Source organism: Monopterus albus, unplaced genomic scaffold, assembly GCF_001952655.1.
Source record: "Monopterus albus unplaced genomic scaffold, M_albus_1.0 scaffold195.1, whole genome shotgun sequence".
Lineage (NCBI taxonomy): Eukaryota > Metazoa > Chordata > Actinopteri > Synbranchiformes > Synbranchidae > Monopterus > Monopterus albus.
Window position 1 is genome coordinate 107,435 of NW_018128075.1, and position 17,254 is coordinate 124,688.

The following is a 17,254-nucleotide window of genomic DNA, read 5'->3' on the forward strand; positions in this document are numbered from 1 at the left end:
ACAATTTTATGACTCAAGTCTGACTCATGTTTAAATCTTATACCTGCAGCTGTGGCTAGAATCAGATCAAATTTTGAGTCTCTCATTTGTGAACAGTTACGTGCATGTAAAAGCTGAATGAGTGTCAAGAAAATGAGAAGTGACTTGAGTTTTTGAGTCTTTGGAACATGGCTCTGACAAACAGGCCGAACTTTGACACATCACCTGCATCCTTCCAAGACAACATGTTACAAGCTGAGGGAATTGGATAAAAAGGGATTTAGGGATTCAGAATTCCTTGGAATTGTAAAGATTTTGAACCAACATTGGTACATTCTGATGCGTTCAAGTTCATTTCCACCAATGCATCTTCTTCCCAGAGTAGGTTTGTGTGCTTTGCCTGCCAACCAGTGTGTGTCGACTTCAGCGATGTCTTGTTAGTGTGTACTCCTCAGACCGACCTGTCTGATCCTCTCACATCAACCAGCACACACGAACAGAGGCCGTCCTCCGGCCATAGTGTCAATGTCATCTGGTAAACACGACAATAGACACGTACTCAAACCACACACACACACACACACGGACACGCATACAGGCTAACAAGATAATGACTGGCCAATTAGGCACAGGCTTGATCTGTCTGGATGTATCCAGTCATCTAAGGCCCTCCAGCAGCCATTACTCTGGCATGGACACACATTCACGTACACACACACACCACAGCACATACAAACACACTTGACTGGATGGAGCACTGAAAGGCTGGCTGCTCCACCAGGCGACCTCTGCGAGTCGGCCTGCGTGTGGAAGAATTTTATTCTCCTGTGTGATAAACTGACAGTGTTCAGTCTGTCAGTCATCGCTGCTCATTTGTTTGCTGATCACTTTGTGCTCGTGTAGTCGACCGGTCTTTCCTCAAGCACTGTTGGTCGTCTATAAGGAATTTCTATGGAATTAACGGCCATGTTCAGCAGTGACACACATTTAAAGGGGACAACAAGGGTTTGCAATGCATACAGTGTAAAATCAAAGTCAACTGAAGTTCAAGTGGAGTTAAATGGATTTACAAAGACCTTGAAACAAACAAGTGAGTCACAGTGCACTGTGTAGGAAACCAAGAGATACCAAAACACATACAACAAAAAGAATTACAGCAAATATTTTCTATTCTTTATGTATCTATGTGTCTGCAAATCTTATTTTTACATTCATCTCTTATTGTGTTTTGAACTTTAACAAAAAAGAATCCAATGGAGAATGTCAGACGATTTATTAAAAACTCAGGCCAGGAGTAGATTTTTTTTACATGTGGTTTTACCTTTATTGGACAGTTTGATATTAGGGAGCATAAGAAATGTATTGTAGGGTGATGGGGAGGATCCCTGGCACGCCCCGAGGGTTAGAAACTGTGTTGTTCTAGGGTTACTGTTATGTTCCTATGTTCTGTGTCTGTGTGTGTGCGCCAGTCATGACAAAGGGTTCTGGTGGCATTAACAGGCCACAGCATGTTATGTACGTAGTTTGTGTTCAATAATAAACAGTGCAGTCCTGGAGTACTGCGGCGTAAGAGGCACAGGAGTCGCACGTAAAAAGGCAGTTCTTATCTCGGCTCATTCTTCAACCATGGAGAGAAAAATCAAGAGGGGAGTGTAGGTGACATCAGCACTGCACAGTCAGGACATGCTAATGCAAGGACGTTTACAAGAACATGGTGAAAACAGGCGATGGTCTTCAGTGGCTTTGTCTCCGCAGTGTGATTGACCCATGCAGCATGAGGTGTGTGTGTGTGTGTGTGTGTGTGTGTGTGGTGTTTTCTGGTGATGTTGGCCTTAACTCCAGCTGCACTCCATTTGAATGGATGATCCTGACCACCATCATCGCAAACTGCATCGTCCTGGCTCTGGAACAGCATCTTCCTGATGAAGACAAGACGCCTCTCTCCGAACGACTGGTAACACACACACACACACAACAAACAGTGTATACACAGTCATGTGTGTGTGCGGAGAGAAATATACACAAAGGCTTGCAAAGAAATAACAAATACACAGGCATACTGCACGTTTACAGTGTGTGAACACAAACACACAACGACACAGTCACTGAAATAAATGACAGTATGTTTGGTGACATTGTCTTACACAACTGCAAATGTCTTCTATCCATAAAACCAACTTTAAAACACTGAGCACTGGCTTTTGTGACTCTACAAAGAATCATGATAACAGTTTGTAAAGGTTTCAGTCAAATTTTCAGGCTTGAAATTCAATAAAATGATATATATTAGGGTTGGGACCAGACATTTTGCCAAAGTTTTACACGCTCCGTTTATTGTAAATAAATAAATGAATTAAAGTCAGTTCAGTTGATTTTTATTAATTTTTAAACAAAGTTTTCATTCTCATATACATAATGATGATTTCTTTCGTTAGAAAAAAACACAAACCTCCTGGCTTTCCTCAACCTTTTTCTTTTCCTTCCTCCCCTCCTCTCCCGCTCTCACCCATGCAGGAGGAGACGGAGCCCTACTTCATAGCCATCTTCTGTTTTGAGTCAGGGATAAAGATCCTGGCTCTGGGTTTTGCGTTACACAAGGGCTCCTACCTGAGGAACGGCTGGAATGTCATGGACTTTGTGGTGGTGCTCACTGGGTAAGTCCCCAGTAATGTTTCCTACCAACTTACAGCTCATTTTTGTTCTGTTACAACCCAATATTTTACTTTTTGTAGTTCTTATTTATTTTATTTTATTCCTACAGCAAATGTAACCTTTCTATTTGCATGTTGGTGATGTTATTCCTACTATGTCTACATTTTATTTCCATGGTTTTAGTTTTTGTCCAAATGGTGCCTAATGTGAATCCATACTTGGAAAATGGCTTTGGGAGAAGTCAAAATGAAAGGGTGGGATTTCTTCAGCCGTCTATTTCAAAATGAAACTTCCTCCTGCTGGTTTTTCCAGGATCACCAACTCTATGTAAAAAAAAAATTAAAGATAAGATAATAAAGGCAACATATAGTTAAAAAAAACATTACTTTTATCAACCGTGCTTCTCTAAATCTGTTAACCTGATAGAGAAGTAGTTTTTATAAGCATTTATTTAATCTGGTGTGTGTTTCACCATCAGAGCAACAACAAATCTGTACTGAAAATAACGAGTATTACCTACTCACTACTACTGAACTGGAGCTTGTGTGCAAGCATGTGGTAAGAGTGATGCTGGAGAAGTGTGTGTGTGTGTGTGTGTGTGTGTGGGTTTGTTATGTCATCAAAATGTGGCTGCTGGGCAGGAGAGGGGGGGATGGGTGGAGATGGTAACAAGATATACTGTTTGTCTAGGGACAAAAGATAATCACAGACATACACAATGTGTATTCACTGAATCCAGTTCAGTGTTTTATTACATCACTGACAACACTACAAAAGCTTAAAGTTACATGTAGCAGGTTTCAGTTTTTATATTTAATTTTTACTCTGAATCTGTGTGTGTGTGTGTGTGTGTGTGTGTGTGTGTGTGTGTGTGTGTGTGTGTGTGCGTGCCTTTTCTTGTAGATTTCTGGTCTGAAACACACACACAGACACAGCAGAGGTCTGGTTTGACAAGGTGTTGCTGTGTGATCAGGGCCACTCCCCCTCAGTTGCTTTCCTCCTTTAATGAACACGCACACACACACACACACACACACAGTCAGGGGCTGGATCAGAGCAGCACTGCAGGGAGCAGCAACCAGGGCAAAGTGAAATGTCACTCTCCGAGAGACAGGGGAGCGGGTTTGTTGTTATGGCAATAGCTCAGAGGGTGGTAGCAGAGCCCTCACCCCCTTCGGTCTTGCTCTGTTCATTTTAAATGTGCTTTATTAGAATGATATGCAAAAATGCCAAAGCTGAAACAATTATATCAGATTACAGCAGCAGCTGTGACACAAACAATACATGATATTTCAGTACTGATCAAGAGACACACTGATCACACACCTGTCAGTGGGCTCTAGTAAAGCTAAAAATCTGCTAAATAGGTTGTTGGCTCCACCCTTGTACCATCTCATTCCCTTCATCCCGCCACTCATCTTCACAACGTCTCACATAGGTGTTGGAGAACATGCAGCTGGTGTTCACTAAAGATGCATGTAGCAATGTTTTCATCGTGTTTGTCTTCCCTGTAGCACATGGGGTGTCCAGAATCACAGAACAGATCTAAGAGAGGGTAGGGGTCTGTCTACAATATTATGCACGACAAAACTCTCTGGATGTTGAGACTGAGGTCAGGTTATTCCTGACACTGGGGAATAGTTTGACAGAAAGAATTGTGTTACAGGACAACGGTGGTAAATGTATGGGATGTGTCTTACTTTGAAAAAACAACTCCAAAGGCTAGAAACAGCTGTCATTTTTCACAGTGTCTAAAGTAAGAATGAGTCAATTCTGTATCCATTTGATCTGTGTTAGAGCTTTTAGTGCTGTTAGTGCTACACATAAGAGTGCAGTGCGTCTGCTTTGTCTTTTTTTTTGTTGTTGCAATCTATCAACAGTAAAATGCAGTATCATACGTACAGTAGATAGAAAAGGTATCAAAATGACATGAATCATCTGCTCTGGCCTTCACAGTCTAAAGGTTTTAACCCAGCCTATAGGAGGTTATGGAGCAGCAGTGTGTTAGATTTAGCCCTTTCCACCATCATCAAAACACCAAATATTTCAGAAATAGTGTATTCATTACTCTGTTGGAGTTCAAAAGATTGTAGGATATAAGATATCTACACAGATCAATAGACAGGCTTAAAGACAGGGAGCCCTCAATGCAATGGAGCCTCCCTTGCCAGAGCAGCAGTACAGTAGAGCTGTACTACTGCAGCCACATGAGAGCGGGAGGAAAAGGTAGGAGGAGGTGGGAGAAGAGGACACGTGACCATGTCTCTCCATTCCCCTGGGCTGTGGATAAGAGGACAGGGAGAGACAGAGAGAAATCAAGATAGATTTGTCTGTAAAAGAAGGTGTGAGAGGGATGGAGAGCAGAGAGGAAAACCACAGCAAGGAGGGAAGAATGATGAGGAGACAGGAGGAATGGTGGAGATGAAAGAGATGCACTGAGAAAAAGAGATAGAGCAAGGTTTGAGGAAAGGATGGGAGGAAGGACAGAAGGGAGAGACTGAGATGGAAGAAGAGGGGAGAGGGGATAGAGAGAAAGAAATGAGAAAGAGCAAATGCAGAGACGAGCACATTCAGAGAGGGGAAAGTGTGTGTGTGTGTGTGTGTGTGTGTGTGAGCGCTGCAGTAACCTGCTTTTCCTGCTCCGTATGATCAATCACTCAGCAGCCTATAGAACACACACTCTGCTGGTATCTTGTGCTGCATACACACTGACGCAAACTGTGTTTCTGTATTTAGATACTGCAAATGAATGCACACGCTAGTGTACTATGCATTGACCATATTGCAAATTATAGTCATCTTTAAAGTGTTCATGTACATGCATGTAGAAAATTTTAAATTGAATGCAAGGTCTTGGTATGAACACAAGAAGCCAGCATCTGTTTAGTGTGTTTCCCTGCTCTGTGTGTGTGTGTGTATGTGTTGGTTAAATGCTTGAGATCAGAAACATTTTTGGACACGTTCTCGCTTTACCCAAAGGTTATTGGAGGGTTAAGATTTGTTTTAATGTTATATCTATTTCTTTAATTAGAAAAATACTGCTTTAATAGACTTCATGTTTAGAGTCACACACATGCACAATGTGTGGCTTGTTGTACAGTGTCACAAACTGTAGGCTTCACGTTGAAATGATGCTAGACATTTCAAAATGTATTTTATAGGCTTGGAGAGACTTGTACAAACAAGCATAAAGATAGTAATTTTAGTAATAGCTGACCGTGTGTACTTCATGGCTTCTTGGTTTCTATCCTGCCTCAGCTTGTGGTGCTGTGGGCACACCCACACATCCTTGTGAACAGAAATAGAGTCACAGACACAAACACACACCTACAGACACACAATAGTAGAGTGGTGAAGTAAGGCAAGTTCTTCACACCCACAGCGTTTACAAGCATCTGTCCAGCTGAAGTATCCTTTAGCAAGACATACGTCAATCCCAGTTCACCTATTTACATCCATGTTTCCCTCACTTGCTTCTTTTCCTTGTGTCTTAGTTCTGCTCATGTAAGATGCAACAAAAAGCTGAGAGAAAACGCAGTTTAACTGACAAGAGACATTCTTCCCTTGAGCCTTCATGTGAAGCATCTGATCACAAACTGATTTCCAACAAAGGGGCGTGTCAATCCGTAACAAACCTCCGTGAAGGATGCACTGGCATATCCTCAGTTACAGCTCTTCCAGACAGCCTCCTCGCTCATCAGAGCACAGATAACAGCATTGGGACATCCTTCAAAATGGCGGGCTGGAACGACTTCTGGGTCGAGTGACGATTGAGGACCAGAATTGGGATTCAACTTATGTGCTGCTGCTCTCGACCTGAAACTGACCTTTGAACTCCTTGAAGCAAAAACCTTGTAGCAAGGTTTTCTCCTTGAGAGGGTCAGATAGCTTTTATAGGTGAAAGAACACCGTTGTGGCAGCCATACTGCTTGTGTTGTAAACATATTATGTTGTCCTCTCAACAGAAATCAATACACACAATTAAGATTTTATCAGTTTCGAACGGAGCAGCGATCATCTCACTACTGATAACTTGTAAATTTAGTACAAGCAGAATATAGTGTCAGGTTATCACTATTTCAAGTAAGCCTCACTAATATTAACAATTCCAATAAAGTTCTATGCAAACAAGATGGCCACACCCTTAAAGTTGATACCAGCAACTAGAAGAACAGTGTTACTTCAGCCATTTGTGCATCTGAAGAGCGGCGTTAGTTTCCTGCCACAAATTCTGCTGTTGCCTTCGGTCAGAACACTGTTCTGATGACACATCATACAGCGTAGTGATGCCAGAGCTCAATGGGCTTCGTCCATAGATACTGTATGAATACATTATATACAGCCCATGGCCTCGTCTCAGTTGAGCCTGTCCACAAAATGCAGTATCTCATCTGTGCCATGTTATGTTGTTGTTTTGTTCTAGTATTTTTACTGACAAAAACTAGATTAAAATGTCTTTTTTTTGTACTAAAACAAACAAAAACTAATCAGCAATTTCATCAGACGTAATCCATTTCAGGTGCTTAAATGATCAGTGCATCAGTGGACATCCCAGTAATGAAGGTTGGGGAAGCCTCTGTCAAACAGAAAACCATACAACCAGTACTGTGCACACAAACATTCAGCTGCATGACATGTTGCATGCATGTTGACGCACTGAGAGGAAAGATGTGCACAAACATGGCTGCAGAAGTCCAGATGCTGTTTCCTTCTGCAGTCCAAGAATCGTTCTGGCACAAGACAGAGGGACAAGTAGGCCAGGTGGACCAATCAGCTGTGCCAGAGAGGGCAAACGGCAGAGAGCGAATGAGAGGGATAATGAGGAAGAGAGGTGAAGGAAAAACTGGAGGAACATTATAGACTCAGGAGAGAATGACATGGGTAAAAAGGAGAGAGGAAGCAGACCTGTGTTGACAGGATAGAGGGAGGAGGGATAGAGCAGTAATGAGCCAAATTACACAGGAAGATCAAAGATGAACATCAACACAGCAACACAAAATTTAAAAGAGTCGGTGGCCTCAATAACATTTCTTTAGGTGATACCAAAATCTCTCTCCATAGTTTTAAAAATTACAATTTCTGCATTCCTACTTTAAAACCTCTCCAGCTGGTCGGCCAGGTTTACAGAAAAACATTCACACTCAGCAAACCTTGCCTCTATAAATGAAGGGTAATCAAACATATATGTGATTAAAGGACTGCAGGGTGGACTAAAGACATAGAAGGGAGAAGGAAAGACAAGAGTATCGCTCTTTGGTCACTTTCGTTTCTTCTTTCCTGCCTTCACCTGATCAAATTAGGATAGGACAGAGGCACTGAAAGCAGGAGGGAGAAGGAAAGGTGGAGAAAGATAAGAGTGAAGGGAAAATAAGGGAGTTTGGTTGTGGGTGGAGGCAGAGAGAGTAGATCAGCTGAGTGTTAGCACTCTGCTGAGCTCAGCAATAATAGGAGAGTGAGAAAATGAAGTGAGGGAAAGGAAGAGGAAAGGGGGGGGGGATGAGGATGGAGTATGTGGTCAGAATCAGAGTGCTACCACCCTGCCTCTGCCAGCGAAAGCTTCAGCAAACAGGAGATGGGAAGAGAACAGGAGAAAAAGATAAGATGTTTGGATGGAAACAGGAAAGAAAACCATTCACACTTACTTCCAACTCTTCTGTCCTCCCCTCTGCACCTTGTAAATGGAGTCTCCCAATAAGGGAAAGTGATCGGGAGGTACCACCTTTGTGGTAGAGATCAGGGGCTGAGCAGTGACATAACAGTGCCACCTAAAGTAGGGTGATGTTAGAGATTTAAGTAAAATCATTTTGTCTTCTCATCTTGGGAAAGGTTTACTGCCCATGTTGTCCCACAGACCTGTATAGGGGGACAGTGAACTACTGCTGAACACGACTACTTCTAGAAAAAGCTAACTTATCCATTTTATTTGCACCACATTTCTAAGATATCTGTGAAATGCTTTGTTCTTTTTTACAACCTGTGTTTTGTGTAACAGTTTTGGTATCAGTTCTGATATGTTTGTATTTTACTAGCACAGCTTTATAACACAATGCATGGGACAGCCACGAGCGTTCAGGCAGATGTTACTCAAGTGTAGCTTAGCAAAGTTATCTAAAGCAGATATTTCAAAATAAAATGTAAAGAAATGTTCAATTATACCTAAACTGGCAACGCCTGAGCAATCTTCACTCAAATTTTAACCAGAAACACTCAGTATGTACATGTATTCTGCAAAGGAAGACTTTTCTGATGTATTAATTTTGATTCACAGTCTATTGTAAAGTCATGCCTACACATTCTCTATGTAACTGTCACTCAAACTAATCTAAAGAAAAAAGAGCAACTTTAACAAAGGTGGTGTTGAGTTTTCTCCACTGCTCCTTCGACCCCTGTAGAAATAAACATGGTCTTATATAGTAGATGGTTTTTCTCAAAGGTGCCTACATCTATGCTCGTCCTGTGTTTCTCTAATTTGTGCTTGATGCATGCTGGGAAAGGTTCTAGCAGCTCATGACTAATAAAAATTTAGCAGTTACAGAATAAAAATGAACGAGAAAGTGACAGAGCGAAAGTCAGTATGTGTCAATGAAGATTCACTAAGTGAGCTGATTAGTTACAGTTTTCTATTTGTCAGACACTTGTGTTGCAAATGTATAAATACCCAAGATGATAATAGTAAGGATGAAAACTGTGTTCCTCGTTTTCAGCAACTACAATGTCATTTGTTTATTTCTCACACTATGTTTGAACATATTGTTCAAATTCCCTAACTGCACCATGTCACACTGGAATATTTTGTCCATCACATGTGTGCTTGAATGCTTATATAGGTGTGTGAGGGCGATGAGGACTCAGTGGGAGACATTCGGGGGACAGAAGCACACGGTGTGATGACACATGGCACTCCCACACTATTTCTACACAATATATACAGTACATGAACCATGTGCACATACACTCATACACATACAGACACACCCACAAATACGGCGCATAGTGTACAACTCATGCACGTGTCACAGGCAGGACCTGGTGCCAGTCTTTTGCTCATTGTGGGTGTGCGTTTGTACTACTTTTTGCCAAAGGAACCACACAGTGATAGCATGCATTACACAGAGCTCACTCATAATTGCACACATGGTCTCTGACACAGAGATTATGAGCTTATTAAGTTTAAACAAGTTTATTTAAAGATCCCCATAAACTCAAAGACATGTTTCCTTATGTTTTTATGTTTTAACATGTCAGACCTTTACTATACTGCCTGGTGTATGTGCACAGTTTGTCACTAACTGGGGTGTTTTCACATTATTCAGCTGAAGGGGGCAGGTTAGGAAAAGATAGTGTGGGGGTTTGGTGGGGTTGAAAACCACTCGTTAGAAGACCCACTTCCCATCCCCGTTGCTGCAGCAATGCCGAGATTCCATCAATGAGCTGGGGCTGCGTTGCCCTGGCAACGCTTATGAATGAGAGCAGGTCGGTAACCGTGGAGACTCGGCAAAGAATGGAATCGCCGGTTGCCATGACAATGCCACGAATGGGGAGAGACCAGGAAAAGTGAAGGTGGCGAGTGAACTCCGAGATCTTTATCTTTAGGGGCACCAGTCGTCGTCAGAAGTCCCATACGTCAGTGTTTGAGGTCTTTACGGTCATTTTTGGTTATTTCTTGAACTGCAGTTTACAGTTCATCATTAGTGCACTGGGAGGACATTTTGGGATTTGATGGGGCTACTATACAACAAAATCAAGCATACCTTAAAAACAAGTAATAAACAGTAATAAGAGAAAAAGATTAGAGGACATGTCAGTAATTACAATAGTAATTATTAATAGTAATTAACTGCATTTTTCTCAGATAACTCTCTTTAGTGTAAATGGTACGATCAATCACAGATTTGCCTCAATAACATAATGATCACAGTGGACTAGTTTTTTTCCTATTTATTATATTTATTATTTTAATTTCTTAATATTTGTATTTGGTGTTATTATAGTAGTATTTAGATTTAGTGCTTTTGTAAAATGTCCAGTATAATTCACTCAAGAGATAAAACTCAGTCCAAGGTCAAATCAAGAGGGGCGGTTAAATTTTAAAAACTGACACCTCATTGCACATGAGTGCTTATGTGATATGCACCAACAGTAGGAGCACAGAAAAAGTAAACAGACTGTTTACTGTGCATATTACAGCACTGTTTAAATTCTCCGTGTGTGCTCTACAGGTTGACTGTTAGGTGTTTCCCAGCAGTGAGAGCTTCTGTCATCACTGTCCAAACACCTTCTCCTTTCTTTCTCTCTCGGGTCCCTCTGTCACTCTCTCTGTCTATCTGCCTCGCTCCCTTGCTCAGCAGTTGAATTACACACTTTTGACACACAGGACTATCACTCTCTTTCAATCTGCTCTCTCTTTTTCTCACTCCCTGTCTCTGAAGGGACGTAGCATCTCTTCCCTCCCAGTCTGTGTTTCACCAGGGACTTTTGTGTCTAGTCTTTTTCTAATAAGGACACATTTCTCTGTGATCTCCCATGTTTACCTGAGTCAAATTCCTCGTGCGTCCATCACACCTGGCCAATAAACCTGATTCTGATTCTGATTACAGAGCTCCTGTCTTTATAAAGGGTGATATGGTGAGCTCTGAACCTAATGTATTTGCCTAGTGTAAGGTCTACTAGTGAGTGTTTGGCTAGCAAACACAGCTAACAAGCAATTTAAATGTCAAAGACGCTAAATTATAGTTACAGGATAACAACAATTATTGTGACCAATAAAAGAATTCTGTCTAATATTAGCAAAGCTGGATTTGTTTTTAGCATCATGTGGTGCTAAATAATGCTTATTCCACATACAGTAACATTACTGTAGAGTCCGATTTGAGTCTTTTTGTGAAGTTTGTCTCTAACTCTGCTCATCTTTCGGTGATAAAAAGATATTTTGCATAATCTTGGCATATAATTTTGATTCTTGGGCTAAGGTTAACGTTGCAATGCATGCAGTCACCTTTAAGATGTTTTTAAAACTGTCTGCTTGGAAACCTCTTTCCACATCTGTCACAAAGCACAGTTTATTTAAAGCTGCTGTCACTTTTATTATGTTTGATGCTTTCTTTTTGTCCTTGTTTTAATCACATCTTGAATGTTTAAAGCAGAGGTCATGATTATAATAAAATCAGTTTATAAAATACTGATAACGACACAATAATAGCAATACATCATTTCATTTCCTCATTAACCCCCTGTTTCTTTCCATCTTTTTCTCCTCTGTTCCTCTCCTTGTTTCCTTCTTACCTGTCCTTCTTACACATGCATGTTGTTTTTCCACTGTTTCCATCTCTTCTAACATCCCTTCATACCCCTCCCTCTTTATCATTATAATAAAAACTGGCAGCACAGTTTCTGCTCCCTCTGCTGGCCACCTCAGTGGACTGTGGGCGAGTTCAGCCGTTGCCAGGGGTGACTGCATCCTCAAGGTTCAGGTTGTCTGGTAGAAGTGGATGGTTGCCGTCTATATGGATGAATATTGGAGCTTTGCAATGGCCTTCAAATGGGATATCCATGAAATGAGACAAAAATAATGACAGAGAGGCAGACAAAAGTCTAAATTTAGCTTCAGAATATCAGGACCACTACACCACTAAACTCTTCCATGCATTTCTTGAACTAAAAGTGAAATCCAGAGCTGCAATAGCCCCAATGGGAAGGTATGGGAAAGTAGCAGTTTGAGCAAGTAGCAACAGCAAAACAAACAAAAAAAAAAATCATAAAACAATATGAAAACTCAAGTCAAAATTAGGAATTCAAACAGCAACAAGTTTTAGATTACATATGCGAAAGGATTTTCAAACCCCAGTTCAGACTACACCATACTAGATCATGCAGATTTGGATACGTAACATGCTGTATGCTCTCATTTGCACAGAGACCATGCCACATTATAGTCTATCTGTGTGCCCTGTCTGACTTATTTTGCTGAGGTCCAGTGTTTTCGAGTCTGCAGTATGGCCTTTAGACGTGGCAGTTAAAAAGCCATCGAGGGAACAAGGGGCTTGGCTGCCTGTACCATGTCTGTTAATAAATGACCTCTTACTGGAATTAGCAACCAACCTGGAGAGAGAGGTGGGGGCGGGGGTGAAGTGGAGGGAGGATGGAACAGGAAAGAGGAGCGAGGGAGGCAGAGATACCAAACTTTCAGCCCTTTCCTACTGTTCTTTCGGGTTGCTTCCTATTTATTTCCTTCTTCCTTTAGCTGTTTTTAAAGCTTTAAGTAGCCATTTTATCTTGCTTTGTCATTTTTAATGCTTCAGATCAGGAATGGCTCTCTTCCCTGCGGGACTGTCTTGCTCGTTCTGGAGCGTTTGACCATCTTTAACAGACTGATTGATTCAGTTGCAATGGGAGTGTAGAAATTCAGAATGTTTGACAGGTAGCATGTTATATTGTGTCAGCAACTAAATGCTTGTCCTAGTTCTCAGGCTGGTACGTCACAGCACTGCCAGACTAAACATTGTCTGTATTCAGCATCCTGTGCTATAGGAGTGTGGTAAACAATAATGTTGCTGCTATAAATTGAGTGACACAAGGTGTGACAAGCACATTTTAGAGAGTTTTATGGTTTTAAAGATAGTGCTTGTCAAACTAATGGTGCTCTGTTTTCTCTCCACCTCTGCAGTATTTTGTCATCAGTGGGCTCCGAGCTTGACCTGAGGACGCTACGAGCCGTGAGGGTGCTGCGACCACTGAAACTGGTGTCTGGGATTCCCAGTGAGTGCTCTGCTTCTTAGTTCTTTCTGTGCACACTGCCCAGTTTAGTGACTACAGTTGCTCCCATACATATATTACTTGATATTATGTTTTAAAAAAAACTACCAAATCAGTGCATTTACTTACTACAGCCAGAAAACTCTTGGCAAATGTGAACTTTGGTGACTTCGTGTCTTGATTTGTTGATGCAACACTGGTTCCCAGCCACCACCATCATCTTATACTGAGGTGCACCAGTGTGAATCCATTTCATGCTGCTTCTCTGACTGTTTGTGCACTGTGTCCTCCAGGCCTGCAGGTCGTGCTCAAGTCCATTATGAAGGCAATGATTCCCCTGCTGCAGATTGGCCTGCTGTTGTTCGTGGCCATCCTCATGTTCGCCATCATCGGCCTGGAGTTCTACATGGGAAAATTCCACAAGACCTGCTACGATGAAATTACAGGTAAGTAAGAAAAAAGGACAGGATGTGCTCTTGTTGCTACACAAACACACAGCAGTAAAATAAGGTAGTTTAAGTCACATGTGGTCAAACTTAAATGCCTTAAGGCTACTAGTGACTTATTTATTTCAAATGTATTGTTACAGTGTCCACATGGCAGGTCTTCTTTTATATAAGTGTGTTTGACATGTCATATGAGGAAAAGTGTCTAAATCATTAGTTTCATTAGTTACACTGTTACTGTAGCTCACTGTCAGCTTATAATGTTTAATATATAAAGTGACTTGATGAACTGGGAAACTTCGTTAGAACATAGTCTACCATTAATAACTCCTCCAGGAATGCAGCCATGTTAATGTCACTAGTTTCACTTGTTTAATGAGTCAAAGTGTCTGCTGCCAGGTTGTCTACACACCACTTGAACAGATTGTTAAGAATTCATGCTCTCATCTAGTGATAACGTTTGTTGTAATGGTTGAACTTTCTTTCTCTCCATCTCAGGAGAGATGGTACCAGAGCCACGGCCATGTGGCTTAGAGTTACCGTCCCGGTTGTGTGATAACGGGACGGTGTGCCGAGGCCGCTGGATTGGACCCAACTATGGCATCACCCAGTTTGACAACATCATGTTCGCTGTGCTCACTGTCTTCCAGTGCATCACCATGGAAGGATGGACAGACATGCTCTACTATGTAAGTCAGCCTAGCCAACTGAGCCAAACATTGGTTTTAAAATGTGTAAATTTAGGAATATCACATAGTTTACTTTACAGCATCATGTAATGACAGACACCACCCAGACCCATTTTATTCATGCAGCATTTAAGTTTCACAATGGGCATGTACACAGTGGTCATCACAACTGGTATGTAGTCATGAACAACTATGAAACTGAGAAAAAGAAATAAAATAACCAGAGCAAACAGAGCATATTAATGTACCGATGAACAAGTAAAGGGGGAATAAAAGAAAAACAAAGGAAAAACAGGGAGAGGTAATAAATAAAAAAGGTCAGTGGATGTTGCATCTCAAATTTATGTGTGGGAGGGGAAAGGTTTGGCTACGCTAGTAGGTCCTATCCCCTAAGCTTTGTCCTATGAAAAATTAGCCCTGTTTACATAATCCAAGCCTTACGCTCCAGGCCCTTAAAGAGAATTTCATTTCTTCACTTTAAAGACATAAAGAATATCTGTAAATGAGATTTTGGCTTTCATATGAGCACTATTAGTCATCTTGGTAGTGGGGTTACAAAAGTTATAAAATGCTTCTTAGAATTGTTGTTTTTGTCTTTTTGATTTTGCTTACAATTCTATTTTTATTTTATATTTGTTCTTTTATTATAATGCACATTGGGGGTCAAATTCCTTGTGTTTTCACATACTTGTGATTTATAAATGTTGTATCTATCATTTAGTCTGACCACAGAAAAGTGGGAAACAAAAGTGAACTCCCCTGAAAGCTGTGTTTTAATTCACACACTGGCACAAAGTCATTCTCTGTTCCCTTTCTCTTTATCATTCTCAGTTTGACTTCCTGTTCCTTTCCTGCTTTTGGACTCACTCTCCTCCTCTCTCCACCTCCTTCTTTTTCTGCTTTCTATTCTGGTTCATCTCGCTCTATATTTAACATCTGTTCTGATGGATGGAGCCTGACTTCCACAGTCAGGAGGAAACCAGTGACTGTTTCATAGAGAACAGGCTGCGTGCACTGTGCCAGTATAAAACCTAACACATGCTCACAGCATTCCAGCAGCAGATAATAATCAGCTGATAGTTCCATTAAGGTGTCACATGGGTCCCAGAAACACGATTTTCTCCACTAACCCGATTTCTCCGATTGTCAGCTGGATTTGTTTAGTGAAATAAAGAGGTGACACAGAGCCGGCCGGGATTGCTGCTGTCAGTGTGCTCACCAGACACCTCGATGCAATCGATGTCAGTAGTAGCTGTAACATAACACAGCACATGGCGTGTCTCCGTGTTGTTATTTCTGCACGCCAAAACAACGTCTCTGTGGGAAAACGGGTCACTTCTGAGGCAGCCTGACGTACAGTAGAGGTAGTTTCTAACACCTATTGGTCCATCGTTGTGCCTTTACATAGTTAGCTGTAGAGTTACCATAATATAGCATAAAAATAAAAAAAATCTGTGTCTCTTAAAGGCATTTGTGAAGTTTTGACCACTACCAGTGCCTTTGTATGTTTCCACTAACAGTTGGTGGCAATAATGCACCAACAAACAAGACCGCTAGCAAGCAAACATGAATGTAAACAATGCGGGATTTAAAATATATATATATTAAAAAACTTTTTAAAAGTTTGAAGAGGAAGGTAAACACATTCAACATGTTTTGGTTAAACACCATGTAAGCATAACCTTTAACTTGAGTGTTTTTTTGCATTTGAATAATAATGGGCATAGTACTAGTTGGTGCTAGTGAGGACTGTTTAGATCTTTAAAAAAGGTTTTAATCCTCATCGAAGATGTGTTGGAGAAACGTAGTCGGTATGTACAGTATTGGAACAAACGAGGTCGAGAATCTGAGCACAAGAACAGCAAAGTTGCATTACAAGTGCAACATTTCTGATATTTCATTTGTGTGTCTGTTTCTGTCTTTCTCTTGCAGAGTAACGATGTGGATGGCAGTACCTGGAACTGGATGTACTACATTCCCCTCATCATCATCGGCTCCTTCTTCATGCTCAACCTGGTGCTGGGTGTACTCTCAGGGTATGGTCAAAAACATTTCCACATGGATAAAATGTCCCCTTCTTACCTTTTAAAATATATTCTTGTATGTTTTGTATGATTTATACACTGTGTTTTGTTCTATTGAAATGAGCAAAGTAAAACAGAAAAATGTGCCCGCAGTGAATTTGCCAAAGAGAGAGAGCGAGTGGAGAACAGGAGTGAGTTCCTCAAGCTGAGGCGACAACAGCAGATTGAGCGAGAGCTCAACGGATACCTGGAGTGGATCTGCAAAGCAGGTCAGCGCACACTCTGACGCACCCTGCTGAAGCCCCTGTATAGACACGTGGGAAGTAAAGCCTGACAGTGTCTTATTTTGTTGCATTTGTACAGAGGAGGTGATTCTGGCTGAAGAAGACACCACAGAGAACTTTGATGGTACTGACCCTATCTCTTCTTTTACTGTGTGTTTGTGTATAAAGATGGCAGAGTGTTCACAGTGACAGCTTTTGTCATGAGAAGACATCAGATATTTTCACATTTTAGCCCCTTTAGCTAAGCATCTTATGAAATGCTCAGTTAAATGTAGGTAAATGTGGAGATTACGGTAGAACAATAGACCTGCAAGTGACAGACTCTGTGGGAAGGGTGAGACAGATGCAGAAACACTCTCCCCCTCCCCTCACCTCCCCCGGCCCCTCATGTTAGGTTCAAGACGAAGGCCAACCATCAAAACCAAAAA

At 41.3% G+C, this 17,254-nt stretch overlaps 1 protein-coding gene across 1 annotated transcript in view; it reads left to right on the plus strand.

The window, feature by feature from the left end:
• cacna1ab (calcium channel, voltage-dependent, P/Q type, alpha 1A subunit, b) overlaps window positions 1-17,254 on the plus strand; it is a 112,229-nt gene that overhangs the window by 27,125 nt on the left and 67,850 nt on the right. Inside the window, 10 exon segments of the mRNA XM_020617855.1 lie at window positions 1,828-1,933; window positions 2,494-2,633; window positions 13,295-13,386; window positions 13,677-13,829; window positions 14,328-14,518; window positions 16,451-16,554; window positions 16,696-16,811; window positions 16,906-16,950; window positions 17,221-17,252; window position 17,254. The exon segment at window position 17,254 is cut by the window's right edge and continues 60 nt beyond it. Coding sequence (XP_020473511.1) covers window positions 1,828-1,933; window positions 2,494-2,633; window positions 13,295-13,386; window positions 13,677-13,829; window positions 14,328-14,518; window positions 16,451-16,554; window positions 16,696-16,811; window positions 16,906-16,950; window positions 17,221-17,252; window position 17,254 — 980 coding nt within the window.